Source organism: Marmota marmota, unplaced genomic scaffold (assembly GCF_001458135.2).
Source record: "Marmota marmota marmota unplaced genomic scaffold, marMar, whole genome shotgun sequence".
Taxonomy (NCBI): Eukaryota; Metazoa; Chordata; class Mammalia; order Rodentia; family Sciuridae; genus Marmota; species Marmota marmota.
In genome coordinates, this window is record NW_026000101.1 from 24,326,096 (window position 1) to 24,350,416 (window position 24,321).

The following is a 24,321-nucleotide window of genomic DNA, read 5'->3' on the forward strand; positions in this document are numbered from 1 at the left end:
ATGATTGTCATTCAAATTGATGTGAGGTGAAATCTCAGTGGTTTTTTTAATCTTTTTCTTTTTTTAATATTTTATTTATTTTTTAGTTTTTGGCGGACACAACCCGGGCCGCACGCATGCCAGGCGAGCGTGCTACCGCTTGAGCCACATGCCCAGCCCCCTCAGCGTGGTTTTGATTTGCATTTCTGTGTTTGCTAGGGGTGTTGAACATTTTTTTTTTTTTTGTATATTTGTTGGCCATTTGTGTTTCTTCTTTTGAGAAATTTGACAGAGGTTTCTAACCTTCCCTGACCAAAGACTATCCTGCTGAATTTATTCAACCTTTGTTCCACTCCATTTGGAAAACACCAACTTTCTCTTTGAAATAGCAGGGAACCTCACGAACCTACCTTAATATATCCAGGTCTTCTCAAAAGAGAAATTCTCCATTACTGTCAAGGTCTTACAAAACTTCTTACAAAAAAATTGCAAGTTAACTAAGGATTGTTTTAACAGACAGTTCCTGGGAGACAAAGATATTATGAAAGATCACAATTTTCAACCTGGAGAGGTTTTCTACTAGAAGTGAAATCAAAAGACTCTGTATCCAACTTTTTAAGAAGGGACACAATCAGGTATGGTTATACAGTTCCTGTGTAGCAAAATTAAAGGGCATGGACTGGATTTATCTTTCTCATATAAAAAATGGACCTCCTCTGGAGTGGACCTCCATACTCACCAGAGACAATGAAAATTAACTCCTAGCAGAGTACTTTTAAAATTAAAATAATGTACAATTTAAAATTGTTTAATTGAACATATTAATAGTAATGTGAGGTTTCTACACAGGTATATATTGTGTGGTATTTAAATCAGGTTAAGCATATCTGTCTGTCACAGGTGAGTGGGGTGCTGAAGCTCCAAACTTTAGTTCTTGTCCGGATGAAAGAAAATCTAGAGTCAGACACTAAAATTTTATTTTAAATGAAAGTAAAGCTCAGCAAAGATTACTCTCAAGAAAGGAAAAGAGTGGGTTGCCTCTGAGCAGAGAACCCAAAGCAAACTAAATACTACTTCCAAATGTATTACTTATTTGTTGCCCTGAGAACTGAGGTCTGCCTTCTGCAGCTTTCTGCAGCAGTCACCAATCAGATGTCTAACTCCTCCTTCACATCAAGCAGTGGAATTTTTTACTCTAGTTGATCCTTTCTGGAACTATCATCGCAAGCATCCCATTCAGGGGGGCTTCATCTACAAGCAATTAAATGTTAACGTGGGCTCTGGGGTCAATAACTGGGCAAATTTCATCTTAGTACATCTGTGCTACTGAAGAAATTTTCCTCTGATACACACTGATAAACCTATGGCCATAAATCCTAACTGTACAATGATCCCAGTTAACCCTTTCAGGAGTTATCCCCATCACGTTTCTTTCTTGACGTATTTCTTAATTGACTCCCCTCTTGCACCTGCCCCTGGCTCCAGGTTAGTATTTCTGCTGTTTTTCTACAAGTTGTTTGATTATTCATTAGTCTTCAAAACAATTTAAAGAAAACCGTGATCTTATGTTGTAGGTTTGCTTCTAATGCTGATTACTAATTACTACCTAACACCTTCAAACAGTTATCATTTCTTCCTGGTAGATTATGATTAGCTCTACACGAGGTGAAACTGCAATCATCTGGTATATTCTGACCTAATTTGCATGTTTCTACAGACTCCATGATACTTTTTTCCTTCTTACCATAATTCTTAAAAGGAATGTATAACATAAGTGAACAACCACCAATTGATGTCCTGTGTTATTTTTGTCAATCAGTGCAATATTTGAACAACCTGTTTGCTGTAACCTTTTTGTTGTTGGTCTATAAAAACCCAGGCTTCACTGGGTGTGGTGCCTGCCTGTTGTCACACTCCTTGGGAGGCTGAGGACAGATAGTTTGAGCTCAGGAGTTAGAAGCTAGCCTGGGCAACACTGTGACACCTCTCAAACACAAAAACAAGCAGCAAAAACCCAGATCTCTCTTATGCCATTTTGGGAATACTTACTCTAGATAACTAGAATTCACCGCCACAGGTGGCCATCCTAATTTTGGTCTCTAATAAAACTCTCCGTTCTTACTTTCAGTGTGCCTCAACTTAACCTTCAGGTTGAAAATACTATCACCAAATGTCTTGCCTTTTGAATGTCTTTTTTCTAAATGCCTCCCCACCCCCACCCCTGGTACTGGGGATTCAACCAGGGACACTGAGCTTCATCTGCAGCACCCTCGGCCCCATCTTCTTAAATTGCCCGTAATGGCTTTGGAACTTGCAATCCTCCTACCTCAGCCTCCTGAGTAGCTGGGATTACAGGCATGCGCCAACCCACCCGGCTCTGGGCACCTTTCGAAGTAACGTGATAATATGCCTAGAAATGACTCCTAATGAAGAAAAAGAAAAAAAAAAAAAAAACAAGAGGCCCAAGATTCTCATTCTTCTACAATTCCCTGAAGTACACTTTCTAAAAAAATTTGCACCAGTGACGGCAACAAGATGAAACTATTTTTCCCTAAAATTTGTTATACCGTTATTAGTGTACAATTTAGAGACCAATGGGGAGCCAGCAACTACACCGTTGCTTTGTACTAACACCGAAAAGAGGTATCCAAAAGGCAGAGCAGCTGCAAAGCTCCACCTTCTGTCCTTTGTAGACGCAGAAACTCAAAAATAATCCCAACGAGGTCGCCAATACTGCGCCTAACCCGCACCAGTTTATCACCGCAATTGGCGTGGGCAGCGCGTCAGGTCGCGACACCGCCTCCAGGAACAACACACCACGGTCTGCGCCAAGGCCGGAAGTGACGCAAACCCGCGACGCCAGCGCTCGCCGGCCGCTGCTGCTGGAGTCAGATTCAGTAGCTCCGGAGACGGCGGGCTTTCCCGGATGGTTGCAGCGAAGGGATCATGACGGGGAAGAAATCTTCCCGGGAGAAGCGGCGCAAACGAAGCGGCCAGGATGCGTCCGCGGCACTCGCGGCCCCCGCGGCCCCGGACCTCGTACCGGTCCTTGCCAGCAGCGGCAGTGGAAGCACCAGCGGCTGCGGGAGCACCAGCGGTTGCGGGAGCGTCAGCTGCTGCGGCAACGCCAGCTTCAGTGGAAATGTCACCGGCGCCGGGAGCGGAGGCAGCTGCTGGGGCGCTAGCGGCGCGGATCGCGGCGAGCGCCGGAAACGGAGGAGCACCGACTCTTCTTCCAGTGTCTCGGGCTCTCTGCAGCAGGTGCGTGCTCTCCCCTCTCGCCGCTTCCCGCAGCTGCCGCTGCTTCGGAAGAGGGAGGGCTACTAGACCCGGTGGGGCGGAAAGCCCTAGGGTCCACTGGTTCCCGAAGTTCACGGTCCTGAGCCATGGTGAACCCACTCCGATGTCTTGAACTTCCAAGTTTCCGGGTTTAGTGAAACAGTTAACTTTGTTATTTTTTGAACTTTAGGTTCTTTCCACTCGTGGTTTCCTTTTTTTCCCTAAAGAGTATGTATGGGTCAGGAGCTTGGTGGCCTTCAATGCCCTTGTGAGCCAGACGATTTATTTCTCTATCTTAACCTTTTGGGTTAAGATTAACTCCACATGAGAAAAATTGAGGCCCAGAGAGGTTAAGGAGCAGGAGTTGTTAGTAGCTCCTAGATTTGAATCCAATGTCTGGCTCCACAAAAGCCATGTTTTTATGCACCATATTTTATGCAGGTTTACTAACATACCGCCATTTTTAAATTAATTTATAATTTATTAAAGAACAAATGAATTCATACTTAAAGAAAAAATACGCAAGGCTCTCTTTGTGCCTCCACTATAATAGTTGATAGGCAGCCTGTATGAGCTGAAGGAAGAACAGGTTATATTTGAGTAATTCAAAGGCCATTTTTCTGAACGGGCCAAATAAATAGTCTGTATGATCCCAAGGGCAATGTGAAGTCATTGATTTTGTTTTGTTTTGGAATTGGGTATTGAACCCCAGGGGTCTTTTATCACTGAGCTACAACCCCAGTACTTTATTTTATTTATTTAGTTTTGTTTACATGGTGCTGGGGTTTGAACCCAGTGCCTCTCGAATGCTAGGCAAGAGCTTTACCACTGAGCCCCAGCCCTCAATTTTTACTTTGAGATAGGGTCTTGATTATTTGCTGGGACTAGCTACCAATTTACAGTCCTCCTACCTTAGCCTCCTAAGTAGCTGGGATTACAGCCTGCTTCACCTGTAACTCTTGAGACTCTGGAGGCTGACACTGGAAGATGGCAAGTTCAAGGCCAGCCTAAACAACTTAAGGAGACTCTGTCTCAAATTTTTAAAAATATTTTTGAAAAAGGGCTAAGATTGTAGTCAGTGGTAGAGCACCCCTGGGTTCAATCCTCAGTGGTGTCCCTTCAACAGAAAAGAAAATGAGTGTTTTAAATTACTGGAATTACTTTGGTTGCTTGGAATATGATTAAGTTATGTAACACTTTTAGAAATAGTGGCTTATGGTAAATTTACTGCTTATGATATTTATGATTCCTAACATTGTATTGCTATTTTATTTATGTGAATTTAAGGAGAATGACAATGCTTACATGAAACTTTTGAGTAATAGCTACTTGAAGGAATATCCTGATTCACCAAAAGTCTAAAAGTATACTAAATGTTGACTGTGTTTTCATTTGTGTGTCCTGCTATATGTTTCCTTCATAGCTATTTCTTGAATTAATTGTGCAATAATACTGAATATTTAAATATTCTTTCCTGTTTTACATAAATGTGCAAAGAGGAATTTGGAAATGTTTAATAAACAGTTTGTTAAAGTGTTATGATGTTATGTACATGTTCTACGTATTTTAAGTAGTATTATTGAGAGTTGTATATTCTTTTAATTTTAGGAAACCAAGTATCTTTTGCCAACTTTGGAAAAAGAATTATTCTTGGCAGAGCACAGTGACCTTGAAGAAGGTGGACTGGATCTGACTGTGTCATTAAAACCAGTTAGTTTCTATATATCAGACAAAAAAGAAATGCTCCAGCAATGCTTTTGCATTATAGGAGAGAAGAAGTTACAGAAGATGCTTCCTGATGTGTTAAAGGTACCTCATTTCATTATCAGACTGTACTCATACATAGATAAACTTTGTAGCAATCATGTTACTGAATACAATTTATAATTGGGTGATACCATTTAAAACAAGCTACTAGAAGAGGTATAAGAAAAGGAATTTGGAGAGCCATTGATGGCCTTGTATATTTAAAAATGTGCTGAGAAAAAATATTTTAGAAAAATTTTGACACTATGGAAATAATTCTGTTAAATGCAGGCAATGGTAGTAACTACATAAGAAGTAAACAAATCTTTGTGGTACTTCAAGAAATACTGTTGTATGACAGTATACAATGATTTTTGTAATAACTTACATTTCATTAAATTTTCAAGAGTTTCCATATATTTGTTTTTTAATATTTTTTAGGAAATATGTTATTTTGATTTTGCAGTTATAAAAGAGGATTTGAACAAGTTAAGCCCAAGATCATGTATCTAAAGTATATAAAGAATTGAATATTTAAACCTTTAGAACAATTAGACGTAACATAAATAGGCTATGATTAAGAATATCTAGAAACTGAATCACACTTTAGTTTCTTTAACAAACATGGTTTTATTACCATCAGGTGTCTCAAATGCATGAGTTAACTGACAGTTTTTCAGATTTCCTCCTATAAAAAGATATATGTGAATCTACTTGGGGCTTTAATAATTTGTTTTATTTTAATATTTCGTTGAACAAAAATTTTCTCACGATAGCAGTTTTCCTGTTGATATTGGACCTATAGTACGTAAATGCAATTTTTTAAAATGTCATTTTCTTTAGAACTGTTCAATAGAAGAAATTAAAAAACTATGCCAAGAACAATTAGAACTCCTGTCTGAAAAAAAAATCTTGAAGATTCTTGAGGGTAAGAATGCATACTTCTACATTCTGGTAACTTTTTATACTATTTTCAGCATAAGTCTTGGGTATTCTTTCTCATAAATGTAACCGTAAATTCATTTTTGGGGAATCACTGAAAAATATCTTCTGTTTGTACTGAGAAATATAATTTACAGGGATGTGGCTCAGTGGAAGAGCACTTGCCTAGCATGTGTGAGGCACTGGGTTTGATTCTGAGCATCACATAAAAATATATTAAAAAAAAAGGTATTGTGTACATCTACAACTAAAATTAAAAAAAAATATATATAATTTATATATCAGAATAGAATTTCAAGAATAAATTTGATATTTTTTTCTAAATCTCACATAGATAAGAGCATAAATTTGTACACTGTAATAGATAAAATTTAAAATGTCTGTAAAAATACCATTAAAAATTACTGAGAAGATAAAGATTTTCCTTAAAATAATTTTTAATTCCACTTTATATTCTTTATAACTTTTCGTGACATATTGCATGTTATTTCTGCTCTGATAAGACCCAGATGCAGAATTAGAAGAATTCATTGTGATTTGCCAATACTTGTATATCCCCTTGAAGTATGACTACTCTTTGTGATGCTGATTCTTCTAGAATTTTGGATTTTCAGGCATTTTTTTTTTCTTTTGGAACATCAAAGATTTTAATATTGGCATCACAGAAAAATAAACAAAAAATGGATGTGCAATTTTAGACAGAACAACTTTTTAAATGTAAAACGTTTAACTGTGTGTGGTGGCACACTCTTATAATCCCAACAACTCAAGAAGCTGAGGCAGGAGCATTGCAAGTTGGAGGCTAGCTTAGACAACCTAGCAAATGAGACCTTGTCCCAAAATAAAATTTTAAAAAGGGCTGGGGAGGGCTGGGATTGTAGATCAGTGGTAGAGTGCTTGCCTTGCACATCTGAGGCACTGGGTTCGATCCTCAGAACCACATAAAAAAATAAAATAAAATAAAGGCATTTTGTCATGTACAACTAAAAAAACTTTTTTTTTTTTTAAATGAAAAGGGCTGGGGATGTAGCTCAGTGGTAGAGTGCTTGCTTAGTGTGCATGAGGCCCTGTGTTCAATCCATTGTACTGCCAAAAAAAAGAGGTTTAATGGATTTTATAGCTCTGGAAATAGATGTATAGGTAAGTATGCAGTCTTTAAGTAAATAAAAATATGTTATTGTGTGTATGTGGTGAAGGGAAGGAAATGAGAAAAAAAGCATCCAGATTCATTTTAAATTCAAATAATTGAAAATGTAAACTTGTAACAACTATAAAGTTTTAAAACATGCATCACTTTTAAAGGTGACACTTCTGTGTAAATGATTCTGACATTTTAAACAAGTTTTCAATAGTGTATTTCATTTACAAGGTGACAATGGTATGGACTCTGATATGGAAGAAGAGGCAGATGATGGCTCTAAGATGGGATCTGACTTAGTCAGTCAGTAAGTTAAAAAACTTTCATTTTCATTTCAAAATTTATTCTTTTGGCAGTTCCTAACATCAAGGATATGTTTTATTTATATTAAAATAATTCAATAATGCAATTGTTTACTTGTAATAATTGAGTATTTTAGTATATATGAAGATTTACCTAATTGCTTGTCAGGATTATAGTAATTTTTCATTAACTATTATACATAGATATAGAACAACAGTGATGCTAATCTGAAGCAGAATCACATCTCGTTTGGATTTTGAGTATACTATTCACGTTACTCACGATTTATTAAATACCTACCCTACCAAACACTGTAATGTCTATTAATTTTGGGTGACAATAGTCTGATTTCAGAGATGAGCTTGTAAGGTTTATTTTACATATGTTTACATAATCTTTTACATATAGGTTTGTGTGTATACATACATATTCATATTTACATATATACATGCATATATTTACTTATAAGTATGTGTAATTTGATTATTATGATGACAAAAGTGCCAGAAGTCTTGGGAAGCTTACTAATCAAGAAGCAATGTGCTGATTTTTTTTTTTATTATTCTGCTTTATTACAGCATATCAAACTTTCATTCACTAACTTTAATATCTGTTGATGATTACTTCCTAAAAATCAATTATTGTCTGGTAATTGCCAAAGACCAACATGTATCTCTCTTTGCAAAGCCTGACATTTTCCCAGAAGTGTAAGAAAAGCTTTGTTGTACAGGCAATATCACAAATACAAGATTACCAGAAGCAGTGATATAAATAAGTAGTACATACTTAAGCTGAAATCTAGAATTTTTTGATTTTTAATAGAAGACTGGTAAGCATCACCAAAAAGAACAGTTTCATGTTAAAACTTAGCATCAAATTATTTACTTTTCCTAAAGGATTAAAAAGGTATTACTATATTGTTTGATTGCCTCATAATTAATTGATGGCTTTTGGTCATCACATGCATCTTGCTTAGGGTGCTCCATGGTGATTTATACTTAAATAGAAAATGTGCACATTTTTAATAGGTCTTATTATTGGTTTTCCTTTAAAATACGCATGTCTGTAATCCCATTTACTTGACTGAATCAAGAGGTTTGCAAGTTTGAGATCAGCCTCTGCAGCCTATGGAGACCCTGTCTCAAAAAAAAAAAAAAAAGAATTGTGCTGGGATGTGGTTCATTGGTTAAGCACTCCTGGGTTCAATCCTCAGTACCAAAGAAATAAATGAAATACTTAGCTGGGAATACTTTATATAATATACTAAGCTTCATCAGTTAGTAGCATTTTACAAGGCCTGTTACTTTTTAGTACTTTTGAGTTTCCTTTTTCTCTTTTGTGGAGATGGGGATAGAACCCAGGGCCTCATGCATGCTAGGCAAGTGCTCTACCACAAGCTACATCCCCAGCCCTAAGTTTCTTAAATCATCTTCATCATTTTGTTTCTTGATGTTGCTTATAGAATTCTAAATTGAATTTTTATTTGGCTGCATTAATTTTTCCCTTTATTCAAATCTATTTTTTCCAGTTTGGGGATATTAATATTTAATACCTTTTTTTTCCCCATACTTGAGCACTCATGCCACCTTTTCTACTGTTGAAAGCCATTGAATGGATGCCTAGTTAGAATAGAATCTAATTCTCTTAAATATTACAACAAAGTACAGTACAGTGCTTGACTTTTGAATTATTGTAATAAAAATCATTTCTGTCTGTCTCTCTCTCTCTTTAAAAAAAACATAAAGGTATTCAGCTATTTCAACAAAATTTATGGGCTGGGGATATGGCTCAAGCGGTAGCGCACTCGCCTGGCATGCGCAGGGCGCTGGGTTCGAATCTCAGCATCACATTAAAATAAAGATGTTGTGTCTACCGAAAACTAAAAAAATTCTCTCTCTCTTTAAAAAAAAAATCATGAATTAATTCAAAATGACTGTTGAGAAGAACTCATTCATGCAATGTAGTTATAAGACAGGTCACATGAACTTTTTTTTTTTTTTTTTTTTTTTAATGTGGTACTAGGCATTGAACCCAGGAGCTCTCTACTACTGAGCTAAATCTGTGCCCCATTTTATCCTTTGTGTGTGTGTGTGTGCGAGTGTGGTATTGGAGATAGAACCCAGGGCCTACCCCCATCCCCATTTTTTTTTATTAGTGTATTATACATAATAGTTGGGTTCATTTTGATAAAATCGTACATGCATGGAATTTGATCTACTTCATTTCAGGGCCCAGTGCCCCCTCTTTTTTTTCCCTCCCTCCCCCTATTTTCCTTCCTTTACTGGTCTTCATTTTACTCATTTATTTATTTTTCTATTTATTTTTGGTACCTTATAGATGTACATAAAGGTGAAATTCACTGTGGTATGTTTATACATTTACATAGTATAATTTTGTTAAATTTATTTCGCATTTCCTCAGCCCTTTTTATTTCTTATTGTGAGACAAGGGTCTCGCTAAGTTGCCCAGGCTGGCCATGAACTTGCAATCTTCCTGCTTCAGCCCCCTAAATTGCAGGGATTACAGGCATGCACCATTGCACCCAGTGACATTAAGTTTTTGAGTGCTATAGTGAGTGGGTTGAACAGTCATAAATACAGGTTGAGCATCCCTAATCCAAAAATCTGGACTGCAGAATCCAGACTTCCTGAATGTCACATCAGTGCTCAAAAAGCTTTGAATTTTGGATTTTGAATTTTCAGATTAGGGATGTTCAACTGGTAAAGTTTATGTAAATATCACCAAATCTGAAATACTCTGAAACCTGAAACACTTCTTGTCACAAGCAATTTGGATAAGGGATACTCAAACTATATTTCCAAAAGCTTATGGAGCTCCTACAAGCCAGATCATTGAGATTCTTCTGAATGACCTGAGTATATATATATATATATATTTTAAATCAAATTTCTAAGCTACAGAATATTAAGAAAACATCACTAATAGCTAACATTGAGCATTGTGTGCCAGGCACTATTTTAATTCTTTTGTATGCCTTCATTCATTGAATTTGTTACAACAACCTTACAAGGTGGGGAAGTATCATCATCATTCTACAGAAGGAAAAAAGAGGCCCTAGTTGATTTGTGTGCCTTAGATTCTACAGTTGCTTGTGAAAGGTGGAGGCAGTGTTATTCATTTGTAAAGTGAAGATAACCCTTGTTTCTTAGAATTATAGAGATTAAGTGAGCTAACTTGACTAGTTTGTTCTTATTAATAATATGTTAATTATGAATGAGGGAAATGTTCTGCAAAGTGAAGCAAAGAAAATGGTAAAAGGAGATGATATGGAAATATAATGCCTTTAACCTGACTTTTCTTTTCCTCCTACTTCCTGGAGTAGGAAAATTACCTAAGTGAGCAAACTCATGCAGCCAAAAAAGGAAACATGAGTTTTTCAGTTGTCCTAAGACATCTTAGAACAAGTTTAGGCAGGGAACTTCATTTACCTTGGCATTGAGCAAAATCTGAGGCATGGGATAAAGGCAGGTTTTTTTTCTTAAAGCCTTAGAAGCCTGCTTAAGAGGCCTTAGCTGGCAGAATCCTTTGAATCCTCTTGGAATGTATGACACTTTCCTGTTTGCTTTTGTGCTTAGAGGGACAGTTCAGTCCTCAAACCTCCTTCCTGTACTTCAACAGAAGATTCAGTTTAACAAGTTTTGTGCTTAAAATTCCCATGTTTTCCATAACCTGATGCTTTTCCACTCAAAACAGTAGTCTGACCTATCTGGATGCTGAGGGAACAGTCAGTCATAAATAGGCAAAAAATTAATTAAAGGAATTGAATAACTTGGGTGTGGAAAACTAAACTGAATAGCTAGAACAGGCAACTTCTGTTGGGCCCTGAATTGATAGAATATAGGAAAGAAAACTTTAATAAGGTAATGAAAACCTTCAAGAAAATAAGAACACAAATATAATTTCAGAAACTAAAGAAATTCTGATTTCTAAATTTAGTAGACAGACTGATAAAGAGATTAGTGATGATTAGGAGCTGAAGCATTGTCCTGTAAGATCAAATTGTTTAAATAGATACAGGGTGATAGAAAAACCTCAAGGAAAAAAAAAAAAAAGAATGTAAATCATTATGTGTAGTTCATGGGAGCCTGGAAGATAATTTTAGAAGACCTATCACGCAGGTAAAATAGCTAGGAAAGTCATGATGAAATGATATTAAATGTTTTAAGTTAAATACTTGCCTTTAAGACTGTAAGTGCAGAAATAATGAGGAAAGATCTTGTTACGGACTAAATTGTGTCCTCTCGAGATTCGGTGTTGAAGTCCTGTCCCCCGGCAACTCAGAATGTAACCTTATTTGGAGATTAAAAGGAAAAGATGAAATTAAAATGTGATCTGTAGGGGGGAATGCCAATCCAGTATGACTGGTATGTCCTTATAGAAAATTTGAATATACTGATAAGACACTAGAAACTAATCTGTCTGTCTGTCTGTCTTTCTGAGTGCTTACACTTCTTAATTGGGGGAACTGCCTTGCTGGTGCAGGTGGTCCTATGAAGCTAATAGTGCCACACAGAAGCTTAAGAGAACCAGCTATTGCTGTCAGACTGAAAGAATGTAGCTAGGAAAGCATTGACAGAAATAGCAAGCAGATAGAAAGGAGAAAGTCCCTTCATCTTTTTTCTTCCAAATCTTCTTTGACTGTATCTTCAACATTTCAACACAAAGGTAAAAGTTAAATAAAGGAGAATATAAGAATAACAACAAAGGATAAAAATTCTGTAAACTTTATCTTTGTAAAGATCAGAATATAGAGAAACTCCTTTTGGATTTGATGAAAGAAATAGGTAAAGAATAGTTTTAATTGTGATTAAGAAGGAAGGAGACATACCATAGGTATGTGTGAGTTTAAAAGAATAATGAGAATCCACATGTAGAATTGTGTACACAGACATGAAAATAGCAAATAAATGTGTTTTTTTTTTAGCAAAATACAATTTAAATTGATCCTCTGCAGAAGTGGAAACTTGAAAAGTTTAATGTAGAAGAAATCAGGTGGCTACGGACCTGTTGAGAAAAGCACAAAGATGAGAAGGATTCACATCTGAATTAATACTTACATAAGTCAATACACGTAATGTGTTTACAACTAATAAAATGTTTAATAAATGCCAGCTGTTGTTATTTACAAACAGGTCACACGTGTGTCATCTAAAATAGTCCCATTCCTAGGAAAAGATGAAAATGTCTTCAGTTACAGTTTCTGTAGTTTTAATACTAAAAATCTCATAATGTTGTAAACATAGAGAGGATTATAGTCCATCTCTTTGAGAATATAGATTTGTAGATACAAAAACGATAACTTATATAGAATCTAGCAGTGTATCAAGTGAGTGATTACACTGCTAAGTACAATTTACTCCAGGAATTTACAAGGAGACTTAATTAGAAAATTTGTTAGCATAATTTATCAATAAATAAAAGAAAATTACATGATCATAAAAGTAGATGCTATGCCTTTGATAATATTCACTTGTTTTATTGTATGTAAAGCGTACATGATATTTTGATATACATTGTGAAATGACTACTCCCATCAAGCAGATTAAATTGTCCATCATCTTGCACAGTTATCTTTTTGTGTATGTGGATATGAGCACCTAAAATTATTAGCAAATTTCTTATATACGTTATAATGCAATATTATTAACTGTAATCCCCATGCTGTACATTAAATCTCTAGACACATTCTCCGTAACTGCATCTTTGTACCCTTTGACCTATAGCTCCCCATTTTCCTCTTGTTTCTCCCTGCTATGACCACCATTTTACTGTTTCAATGTATTTGAGATCATGCACTACTTTTTTTCTGTATCTGACTTTTTAAACCTAGCATACTGTCCTTCAAGTTCATATGTTTTCCCAAATGACAGGATCCCATTTTTAAAAGATGGATAATTCATTATGCAAATATGTATAAATATGTTTATATGAATATATAAGTGTATATTTGTGCAAATGTATATAAATATATATTAATATATATTCCATACTTTTTGTTGTTGTTTGTTTATTTTGGTTCTGGGGATTGAACCCAGGAATACTTAACCACTAAGCCACATCCACAGCCCTATTTTTTTGTATTTTATTTAGAGACAAGGTCTCACTGAATTGCTTAGGGCCTCACTAAATTGCTGAGACTGGCTTTGAACTCACGATCCTCTTGTTTCAGCCTCCAGAGCTGCTGGGATTACAGGCGTGCGTCACTGCGCCCAGCTCACGTTTTTTTTTTAACCACTCATCTTCCAGTGGACATATAGGTTGTCTCCATATCTTTGTTGTTCTGAATAAGACTGCAGTGAGTATGGAAGTAAAGAAACATCTGGGGCTGGGATTGTGGCTCAGCGGTAGAGTGCTCCCCTAGCATGGGCGGGACCCGAGTTCGATCCTCAGCACCACATAAAAATAAAGGCATTGTGTTGTGTCCATCTACACCTAAAAAATAAATATATATAAAAAAGAAATATCTGAAGTGACAACTTCATTTTCTTTGGATAAATACCCAGAAAATTGGTTTACTGTATCACATGATAGTTCTATTTTTTACATTTAAAAATTTTTTTTTCTATAGTTGTGAATGGACAGCCTGCCTTTACATTACCTGTTTTTTTTTTATGTGGTGCTAAGGATTGAACCCAGTGTCTCACACATGCTAGACAAGCCCTTTACCACTGAGCCAAAGCCTCAGCCTGCTAATTTTAAATTTTTTGAGGAATCTTCATAGTCTTTTCCATAATGACTGTCCTAATTTATATTCCTACTAACAACATACAAGAAAGGGTTATTTTTTTTTCCACATCCTTGCCAACACTTACCTTTTGTTTTTTCATAATAACCATCCTATCAAATGTGAGGTGATAACCTCATGGTTTTGATTTGCATTTTTCTGTTAGTGAGGTTGAATACTTTTTCATACGGCTGTTGACCATTTTTATGTTGTCTTGAAAAATATTTATTTAGGTCCTTTTTCTTTATTTTATCGTTTATTTTGCTATTGAGTTGTGTGAATTCCTTATATATTTTAGATATTAACCCATTATCAGACATATGATAGCTTTCATTTATTTTTTATTCTAATTTGTTATATATGACAGCAGAATATATTACAATTCATATTTCACATATAGAGCACAATTTTTCATATCTCACAACATAGAGTCATACCATTGATGTCTTCATGCATATACCTAGAGTAAAGATAGTCATCTCATTCCAACATTTTTTTATCCCCATGCCCCCCTCCTTTCTTTTCCTCCCCTTTGCCCTATCTAGAGTTCGTTTAATCCTCACATGCTCCCCCTCCCAACCTCACTATGAATCACCCTCCTTATATCAGAGAAACCATTCGGCATTTGGGTTTTGGGGATTGGCTAACTTCACTTAGCATTATATTTTTCCAACTCTGTCCCTTTACCTGCAATTTCATGATTTTATTCTCTTGAATTGCTGAATAATATTCTATTGTGTATGTATGCCACATTTTCTTTATCCATTCATCTGCTGGAAGGCATCTAGGTTGGTTCCACAGTTTTGCTATTGTGAATTGTGCTGCTATAAACATTGTTGTGGCTGTGTCCCTGTAGTTTATGCTGTTTTTAAGTTCTTTGGATATAGACTGAGGAGTGGGATAGCTGGTTCAAATGATGGTTCCAGTCCCAGCTTTTCAAAGGATGGTTCCTTTCCAAGGAATCTCCATACTGCTTTCCATAAATGCTGCACCGGTTTGCAGTCCCACCAACAATGTGTGAGTGTGCCTTTTTACCCACATCCTCGCCAACACTTATTGTTGTTTGTGTTCTTAATAGCTGCCATTCTGACTGGAATGAGATGAAATCTTTGATTTGCATTTCTCTAATTGCTAGAGATGTTGAACATTTTTTTTAAATATATTTGTTGATTGATTGTATATCGTCTTCTGAGAGGTGTCTGTTCAGTTCCTTGACCCATTTATTGATTGGGCTATTTGTCTTTTTGGAGTTTAGCTGTTTGAGTTCTTTAATTACCTTAGAGATTAGTGCTTTATTTGATGTGCAAGTGGTAAAAATTTGCTCCCAAGATACAGGCTCTCTGTTCACCTCACTGATTGTTTCTTTTGCTGAGAAGAAGCTTTTTAGGTTGAATCCATTTCATTTATTGATTCTTGATTGATCTGTCTTGTTCTTAGATAGACAGAATTAATATTGTCAAAATGACCTTACTACCAAAAGCACAATGCAAATTTAATGTAGTTCCAATCAAAATTCTAATGACATTCTTCATAAAAATAGAAAAAGCAGCTATTTCATCTGGAAAAATAAGAGACCAAGAATAGCTAAAGCAATCCTTAGCAAGAAGAGTGAAGCAGATGGCATCACTATACCAGACCTTAAACTACACTACAGAGCAATAGTAACAAAAACAGCATGGTATTGGCACCAAAATAGACCAGTGGTACAGAATAGAGGGCACAGAGACTAACCCACACAATTACAGTCATATTAGACAAAGATGCCCAAAACATGCATTGGAGAAAAGACAGCCTCTTCAACAAATGGTGCTAGGAAAACTGGAAATGCATATGCAACAAAATGAAATTAAACCCCTGTCTCTCACCATGCACAAAACTCAACTCAAAGTGGATCAAAGACCTAGGAATTAAACCAGAGATGCTATACCTATATAAGTAAGCCCAAATCTCCATCATTTTGGATTAGGCCCCAACTTCCTTATTAATAAGATTCCTTTAGCACAAGAATTAAAATCAAGAATCAATAAGTGGGATGGATTCAAAATATATGATAGCCTTTTTATTTTGTTGATTGTTTGTTTTCTTTGTAGAAACTTTTTAGTTTGATAGTCTTATTTGTTAAAATTTGAGCAATAGTTCCTGTAGGTGAAAAAGATGGAATAGAAATGACTTAGAAATGCTAAACACCATCTGTCTAAAACTTTACTACCCACATTTGAATTAAAATGAAGAACCAGATAGGAATCCTGTTACAACCATGATTTCAACAGTTTCTTAGAGATTCTAGTGAATAATTACAGTAATATGATAATTTTTTGAAAAAAAAGAAATAAAAGTATCATCTTCCAGCTTATAAGATTATAAACCTAGAGTACTTGAGAGTTTTCAGTTTAAAAAAGATTTAGATAAAATGAGCATATACAAAATGTGTGTAAGAGAAAGTAAATGTTACTCTTTTCTAGGAGAAATCAGGAATTGGAAAAATATTCTGTTTATAATAACTATAAAACTATGATATACTTTCAAGTGCATTTAACAGAAACATAGAAAGAAAACCATAAAACCTACTTTAAAACAAAAAATAGTGGGCCTAGTTTGTGGCTCAGTGGTAGAGTGTGCTCGCCTAACACGTGCTAGGCCCTGGGTTCGATCCTCAGCACCACATAAAAATAAATAAATAAAATAAAAGTATTGTATCCAACTATAACTAAAAAATAAATATTTAGATAAAATAGTTGTCTGAAAAAGTACTTTACTTATATAATCTATGACAGGGGTGGAGGAGTGATATTCTTAAACTAAAATCCTAGAAACTATAAAAAAGTATTTGTGTGAAAAATGTTAAAAATGTTTGAATGTCAAAATATGGCATAAAGTTAGTAACCAGAGAGATGATCTTGAAGAAATGTAGACAGTTCCTGACTTAACTATGATTTGACTTTATTATGGTGCAGAAGTGCACCTCATACAATCCTTCTGGTTTTCACTTTTTTCTGAATACTGAGTTATACTTAGGAATTATCTGGTGTGCAGTTGCACAGGAGGGTGACTATATATAACAGTTATATTGTACGTATTTCAAAAAGCTAGAGAAGAAAGGGTTTTGAATATTTTTTATCATGAAGGTAAATATTTGAGGAGATATGTTTTAATTGATTTAACATTATGTATACATGTATGGAAACATCAATACTCCAGTAATATGTGTAGTATTTATGTTTTTATGTATCAGTTTTACATAAAATCACACGAAAAAATAGTCTTTGTTATAGATGATTTTGCCTAAACATAAGTGGCCCAAGCACAAGTTTAAGGTAGGGTAAGCTCTGATGTGCTGTGATATGTTAGGTGTATTAAATGCATTTTAAACATATATTTTCAGCTTACATTGAGTTTGTTGGGAAGTAACACCATCATAAGTCAAAGAGCGTCTGTACTTGGCAACAAGAGATAATCAGTAATATTAAGCAGAATTGGATTTGGGAATGGAAACACAAGTTGGAGTAATGTGCTTAGAAGATTCTTTTGGAAGGAGCCATGAACAATGGAATATAGGCAGCCTTTTAGGAGCTGGAGAAGATAAGGAAATGGATTTTCCCTTGAAGCCTCTAGGAGAAATGCAGCATTATTTCCATTTTCTGGTTCCTTTAGATTTATGACCACCAGAATGTCTCTAGAATTAATTTGTTGTTTTAAGTCACTAAATTATTGTTTGATAAAGGGATAACAGAAAAATAATACAGCATACTTGATTCAGAAAGACCTGGGCAATAAGCCAAAATTATAGATTGGTTTCCTAAATCCATAGGAGTTTTTGTTTGATCTAAACAATGTTTACAACAAACATTTAAAAGCCTAGTGGCATCACACCAAATTCTGGATTTCTGAGTTGCCTGAAAAATCGGATCAAGCAACTTTTCCTTGAAACGCAAAAAAATTATTTGGGGCTAGTACTGCTACTCTTTGTATGATATGTATATTTTAGTATGCTGCATAGTACTTTACTCACCTAAACATTTAATGTATAAAATGTCTAAGATGAAAAGAAAATACACAAAGGTGGAGGTTGGCTTTGGAAATAATTATGTCAGTTCGTCAGTTTCTTGTTTCCTGAAAAATAAACCTTTATTTTCTTGTCCAAGTTTTAGTGAATAAAAATAGTTTTTAAAATGTCTAGATAAAGCAGTCTGTATTATTAATACATAATTTGATTTTTTCTGTTAATAGGCAACCTATATTCCTTTAGTTTTAATCAGAAAGGATATAACATAAATAGAATTGTCCAAGAAGCTGTAAATTGATATCTTTCAATATGAGGTAAACGTGTAAGTGTGGAATATTGAGTGTGACCTATATATATTAGTTTCCTTTTAACCCATTAAAGTTTTGTTTGTTTGTTTGTTTGTTGGTACCTGGGATAGAATTCAGAGGCACTTGACCACATCCCCAGCCCTATTTTGTATTTTATTTTGAGACAGGGTCTCACTGAATTGCATAGTGCCTCACCCGTTGCTGAGGCTGGCTTTGAACTTGGAATCCTCTTGCCTCAACCTCCTGAGCTTCTGGGATTACAGGCATGCGCCACCATACCCAGCCCATTAAAGGTTTTAAGATACAGAAGTACACACAATCGCTTGTGCACAAATTATAAAAATTCTAAAACTGTCTTTGCATTTTTAAGTAATCTTATTACGTTTCCACCTTTATATATTTAAATAGTATTTCTCCTCTGAGGTCAGCTTTCAAATATATTTTCTTCCCAAAGTTCTCTGATCTCTACTACTGTTTAAAAGATTATTTGCTTACTTTTACCTTAATTTTTTTTTTTTTGGCTACCATAAGTAACAACAACAAAAAACAGTTTTTAAGAATAGTTATAAGGAATTTTTGACAGTGTGCTACTTAAAACTCAAAATTAGTTATGAATTTTAACTTATAAAAATGTAAAGGAAAATGATATTTAGGAACTGTGAAGAATAATGTTCATAGTTTCTAAATATCATCACTTTTAAAAAGGTGAGTGATGGTATTGTTACCTTAGGGAAGCAAATGAGCTAATTTTTACTGTATTGCACATAGTCTAAAAACTTTAGCATCTCTAATTTTTCATTGTTTTAAAACTATTAGGATTGTGACATGACTTACAAAAGTCACAGATTAAGATGAATTGCTTTAACAAAAATAACATTCTTAAGAAAATAAGATAATACATATCCCTGGATATAGAGTGTTGTATCCTTGGAGATGGGCTGGCAGAGAAGCTTTATTGTAGTTAAAATAGCACTAAAAATGAGAACAGGTATTTGCGCTATAATGTTAGATGATTATGCTCCGAAGAATGTGTTTATAATGAAATTTAAGTCTGGAATAGTGCAATGAACTAATCAGGATTGAGATTTTATAGGTAAAGAATAAAAGTACAAACACTTTAGGGAAATCTTTGCAATGTTTTAGAATTGCCTTCTCTAAATGCCTTTTTATGAATTTTAAATGAATATGCTTTTGTTGAGTGATATCGAGGGAGATATCAGTGGAAATGAATTTGTATTTCCCAATAGATAGTAAGCAGTGCTGAGATATTATAGTTTTAGATAATAAATTCAAAAATTTAGATTCTCAAAATAAGTTATACTACAGAGTAAGTTACATGTAAGTGTTCCGGAACTGTTGTTTCTGGCTGCTGCTACTTTCTTAGCTAATTTAGAACTTGCCTATTCTCTGCTATCAAATTCAAATTTTGAATGATTACCTTTTTAAAAAATAAGATACTTCCAAATGGGCCTTAAATTTAGGAAATACATATGCCAAATAGAACCATTTTTACTAAACTATTTAAATATCTAGTGAAAGTTATAGGAAATTGTTTTGTGAAGTGAAAAGTTCCTTGTAAAAGAATTATTTTAAAATCTCCATTTAGGTTGTCTGTTTAGTAAATCTGATATATGGATGCATTGTTTAAAATAGAACACATGGATAGTCTTAAAATACAACAGCTAAAAAGAGCAAGTTACTACTTAAAATTTACAAGCTAATGGTTACTGGTGATACTGGATTAGTTTTGTGTAAAATTTCTTAGATAGTCTATAGTTATTCCGCTCTTCAAAAGAAGAATTGTTTCCTGCACATTGTTTATGGTCAGGATAGGTACTCTAGAGAAGGTAGAACAAAAGAAAAACTTACAGGGGATTTGATGACTGATTTGCAGTAAGATGTTTATTCTCGAGAATTGTGCTATTCCTTTGGCTTGGTCAATTGTATTGTCGAAAGCAGCAACTAGAGTTGTTTGTATGACCATTTTCAGTTGCTGAATCCTAGCAGTAACCTGTGGTAGAACTCTATTGCTGTTTATTGGTTTAATAAACTTTCATATATACAATTTATAGTCCATCTAGTTTCATGGCCCAGTTAGTAGCCAAAGATTAACAGCCATGTTAGTTTTCCTATTGAACTTCCATAACACAACTACCACCTTTTGTTTTTAATAATAGGAAGCATCCATGCCTTTTTTCATGAGTTGGAGCTGCCCAGTCATTAGAGTACTGAGTTTGTTTCAGTTTAAGCAATGTGTATTCCTGGACTGTGTATGTATAAATAATTTTAGAAGGACTGTATTATTCAGCCAGGTGCTGTACTTGAATAAAACTTGAACTTGTTGGGAATAAAAGAGTCCTCCATGAATGGCTGTTATTAAAATTAAATGCAATAAAGTATTTTGAGTATAGTTTGCTGTTCCCCCGGAGAACTGGATTAATCTATAGTACATACTTAATTCATACTTTTATCAATGAATAGAAAAATAAGCTTCAGGTAGACCTGAGACCTGAGACCTGGACTTAATTGGGAATGAGAGACTTGGGAGTTTGACCTGTGGTTAAACAGTCAGCTCATATAACCACTCTGCAATGCATGTGGTTGTTGAGTGGCATTTACTCATTTTGTTTAACTATGATAGAAAAATTTTAACATACAAAAAAGACAGTAATACCATTAACGCTTGCATTTCTATCACCCACTTTATCCCTTCTCATGTTATTAGTTTGCTGTTGTTTTTGGTACCAGGGTCACTTAGCCACTGAGCCACAACCCCAGCCCTTTTTATATTTTATTTTGAGACAGGGTCTTACTAAGTTGCTTAAGACCTCGTTAAGTTGCTGAGGCTCTGGTTTTGAACTTGTGATCCTCCTACGTCAGCCTCCCAAACCCCTGGGATTACAGGAATGTGACACCATGCCCGGCTCCTTCACATGTTATTTTAAATCCCCACCTCTCAACTTTTTCCCAGTGTGATTTTGAAGCAAATTGTGACCTATTTACTTCTAAATGAGAAGCAGGTAGACACCTTTCCAAGGTCTTTGGAGCATACCCTTAGCATAGGAATGAGCTTCCAGAGGCACCAGGTGGGATCTTCATTTTAGTTAAAGTATACAGTCTGCCAATGGTGTTCTCTGTGGGAAACTTTGAGGGATGTAGAAAGCAATGTTTTCTGTTTTGGTAGCTACCTGTACACAAAATAGTTACATATTCTTTTTATACAGAAACCTTAATTTTATACTGTGCCTATTGTCATTTTTCATCAATTAATTAATTGAGTCATCCTGCTGCTCAAGCACTGAGTTAGATGATTTACAGGTTATTTCTCTGTTTTTTATTCTTTCTCCATCACTTGTTTTAAAAATTGAAGTTATTCTTGATAACTTACTTATTGTATTTATTGTCCTTTCCATTTCATTTGAAAAATAAACTCAGTGGTGTTAAAAATGTTCTAAATTGGATATTAAAGACTGTTCTCTAATATGCTGTGCATTTTTCCTACCATATGAATTGTTTGCTTACCAAGAATCACTCATGTTTCTTTCTAATGCAGTTATTATAATTGTACAGTTTATTTAAATTAAAGAGAAGGAGGTGAAATACTAATATGAAAAGAGTAGTTGATTAATTTGAATGCTTTGGAAATACAAAAAGTTGAGATGTGGAAAAGTAATCAGTGGTGGGGAAATAATAATAAAAGATGGGAAGAGACATTGTACAAATATAAACTATATTTTTTTGCATTCAGATTTTTTCATTTTAAATAAGCCAAAACTAGAAATATGACATTGGTTTATGTGAATTGGATGATATAAAACTATTCTGTGAAATTATGTTAAAGGCAAGGCCATGGCCCCATATCTAAAGATTGGTGAATTTAAGGAGTTTTTCTGTTTGTTTATTTTAACCTAAAACTCTTAAAATTATGTTAAGTAACTTTAAAAATTATTTTCCTGTGTTAATAAATTTTTTTTAGGTTAGTGACATTTCCTTTCTATATTAGGGAGTTTCTGTTTTGCTTTTTGTTTCAAAAAATGTCAAGCACATAGAAAAGTAGAAAGAATAGTATAATGATTTTTCATATTTCTGTTGCCTAGATCTAATAGTTATTACAACTCTTCATATTCATGTCATCTATTTTGTTGTCTTTTCAATAAATGATAGATATTTTAATTATAAGTATTTTTAATTTTTGGAAAACAAAATTATAATCCCCATATAACCATTACATCTTTATAATACTCAACAAATTTTGCAATATTTCTCTAATATTGTATGATGTCCATTTTATATTTGTATTTTCCCACATGTCCAATGGGTGTTTTACCTATCTTTTCTCCAAAGCAGAGTATAATCAAGGTCTATATTTTGTACTACCTTTGATTTTTATATCTCTTAAGTCTCTCTTAATTCTGAACTGCCTCCTCTTCCTTTTTTTCTATTCTTTTTTTTTTTTTTCCTGGAAGAGGTGATGGTGCTGGAGATTAAAATCAGGGCCTCCTGTGCTAGGCAAGTGCCCCCTCCCACCTTTAAAAAAAGTTTAGCTTTTTGAGGAAATAACTTTTTCCTATTAATATCTTATCTGCTGGCTTTCCCTAATTTCTTCTTCATGATTTTGTTTGTCTTGTTCCTATATACCCTGAATTTTCATATAAAATGGGAATAATTTATTTTAATTAGTAAATGTGTTAGTTTCCTATTTTTTCTGTCAAAAATTACTACAAACTTAATGACTTAACCTGGACACAGATTTATTTTCTTATATTTCTGAAGCTCAGACAGTAAAATCAGTTCTACTTAGCTAAAGTCAAGATGTCAGCAGGATGGTTACTTTGGGAAGCCCCGAGGGGAGAATCCTTTTCCTTGCATTTTACAGCTCCTAGTTGCTGCTTGTATATTTTGGCTTGTGGGCCAGTCTCTTATCTTAAAGTACAAGACTCCAGTCTCTGCTTCCAGTATGACATTGCCTTCTTTAATTCTGAGTCTTCTTGGGGCCGTCTTACAGTGACTGCTGGAATCACAGTGGACTCACCAGAGTTATTAAAAAAAAAAAAACAACTTCCCAGCTCAAGGTCTTTAACTTAATCACACCTCCTCCCCTTTACCAAATAAACTAACTAACATAGGTTATGGAGATTAGAAGGTGGGGTTATTTGGTGGTCCTATCATTTAGCCTAGCACAGGGAAAATATGAAGCTGAAGTGGGGTGTTGGCACACACCTGTAATCCTAGCTGTATGGGAGACTGAGACAGGAGGATTGCAAGCTGGAGGTCACCCTTGGCAATTTAGCACGATCGTATCTCAAAATTTTAAAAAATTAAAGAGACTGGGTTTGTAACTCATTGATAGAGTGCTTGCCTAGTGTGTGTAAGACCATGGGTTCAGTCTCCAGTAATATAAAGTGAAGCTGAAGATAATAGTTGACCCTTACTGAAAGCAATGGTGTGTGTGTATATTTTTATGTGTTTCTGTGTACATTTGTGTCTGTTATATATATGTACACACATACACATATACTCACATTAAACAAAGGTCTAAAATGAAAATAAAACCTTTGTGTTTTACCTTCCCATCCCATTCTATCCTCCTTCTATCCTTGTCTTTTCTCCAAAGTAGTACTTCTAAACCTTTTGCATGTCAGGAATCCTTTTGAGATCCTTCCTCAAAATAATGTTTCTTTAAAAAATTTTAATTTACAGATTAAAATATAACCACAAAGGAGGGCTGGGTCGTGGCTCAGTGGTAGAGCGCTTGCCTAACATGTGTGAGGCATTGGGCACAATTTTTAGCATCACATATAAATAGATAAAGTAAAGGTCCATCAACAACTTAAATTATATATATATATATATATATATATATATATATATATATACA

At 34.8% G+C, this 24,321-nt stretch overlaps 1 protein-coding gene across 1 annotated transcript in view; it reads left to right on the forward strand.

Moving 5' to 3' along the window:
• Nucleotides 1–2,810: 2,810 nt before the first annotated feature.
• The window catches only part of Caap1 (caspase activity and apoptosis inhibitor 1), a 52,015-nt gene continuing 30,504 nt past the window's right edge, over nt 2,811–24,321 (forward strand). The window contains exons 1-4 of the mRNA XM_015492484.2: nt 2,811–3,240; nt 4,867–5,067; nt 5,848–5,932; nt 7,316–7,391. Coding sequence (XP_015347970.1) covers nt 2,926–3,240; nt 4,867–5,067; nt 5,848–5,932; nt 7,316–7,391 — 677 coding nt within the window. The 5' untranslated portion in view covers nt 2,811–2,925. The remainder of the gene's footprint in view (nt 3,241–4,866; nt 5,068–5,847; nt 5,933–7,315; nt 7,392–24,321) is intronic.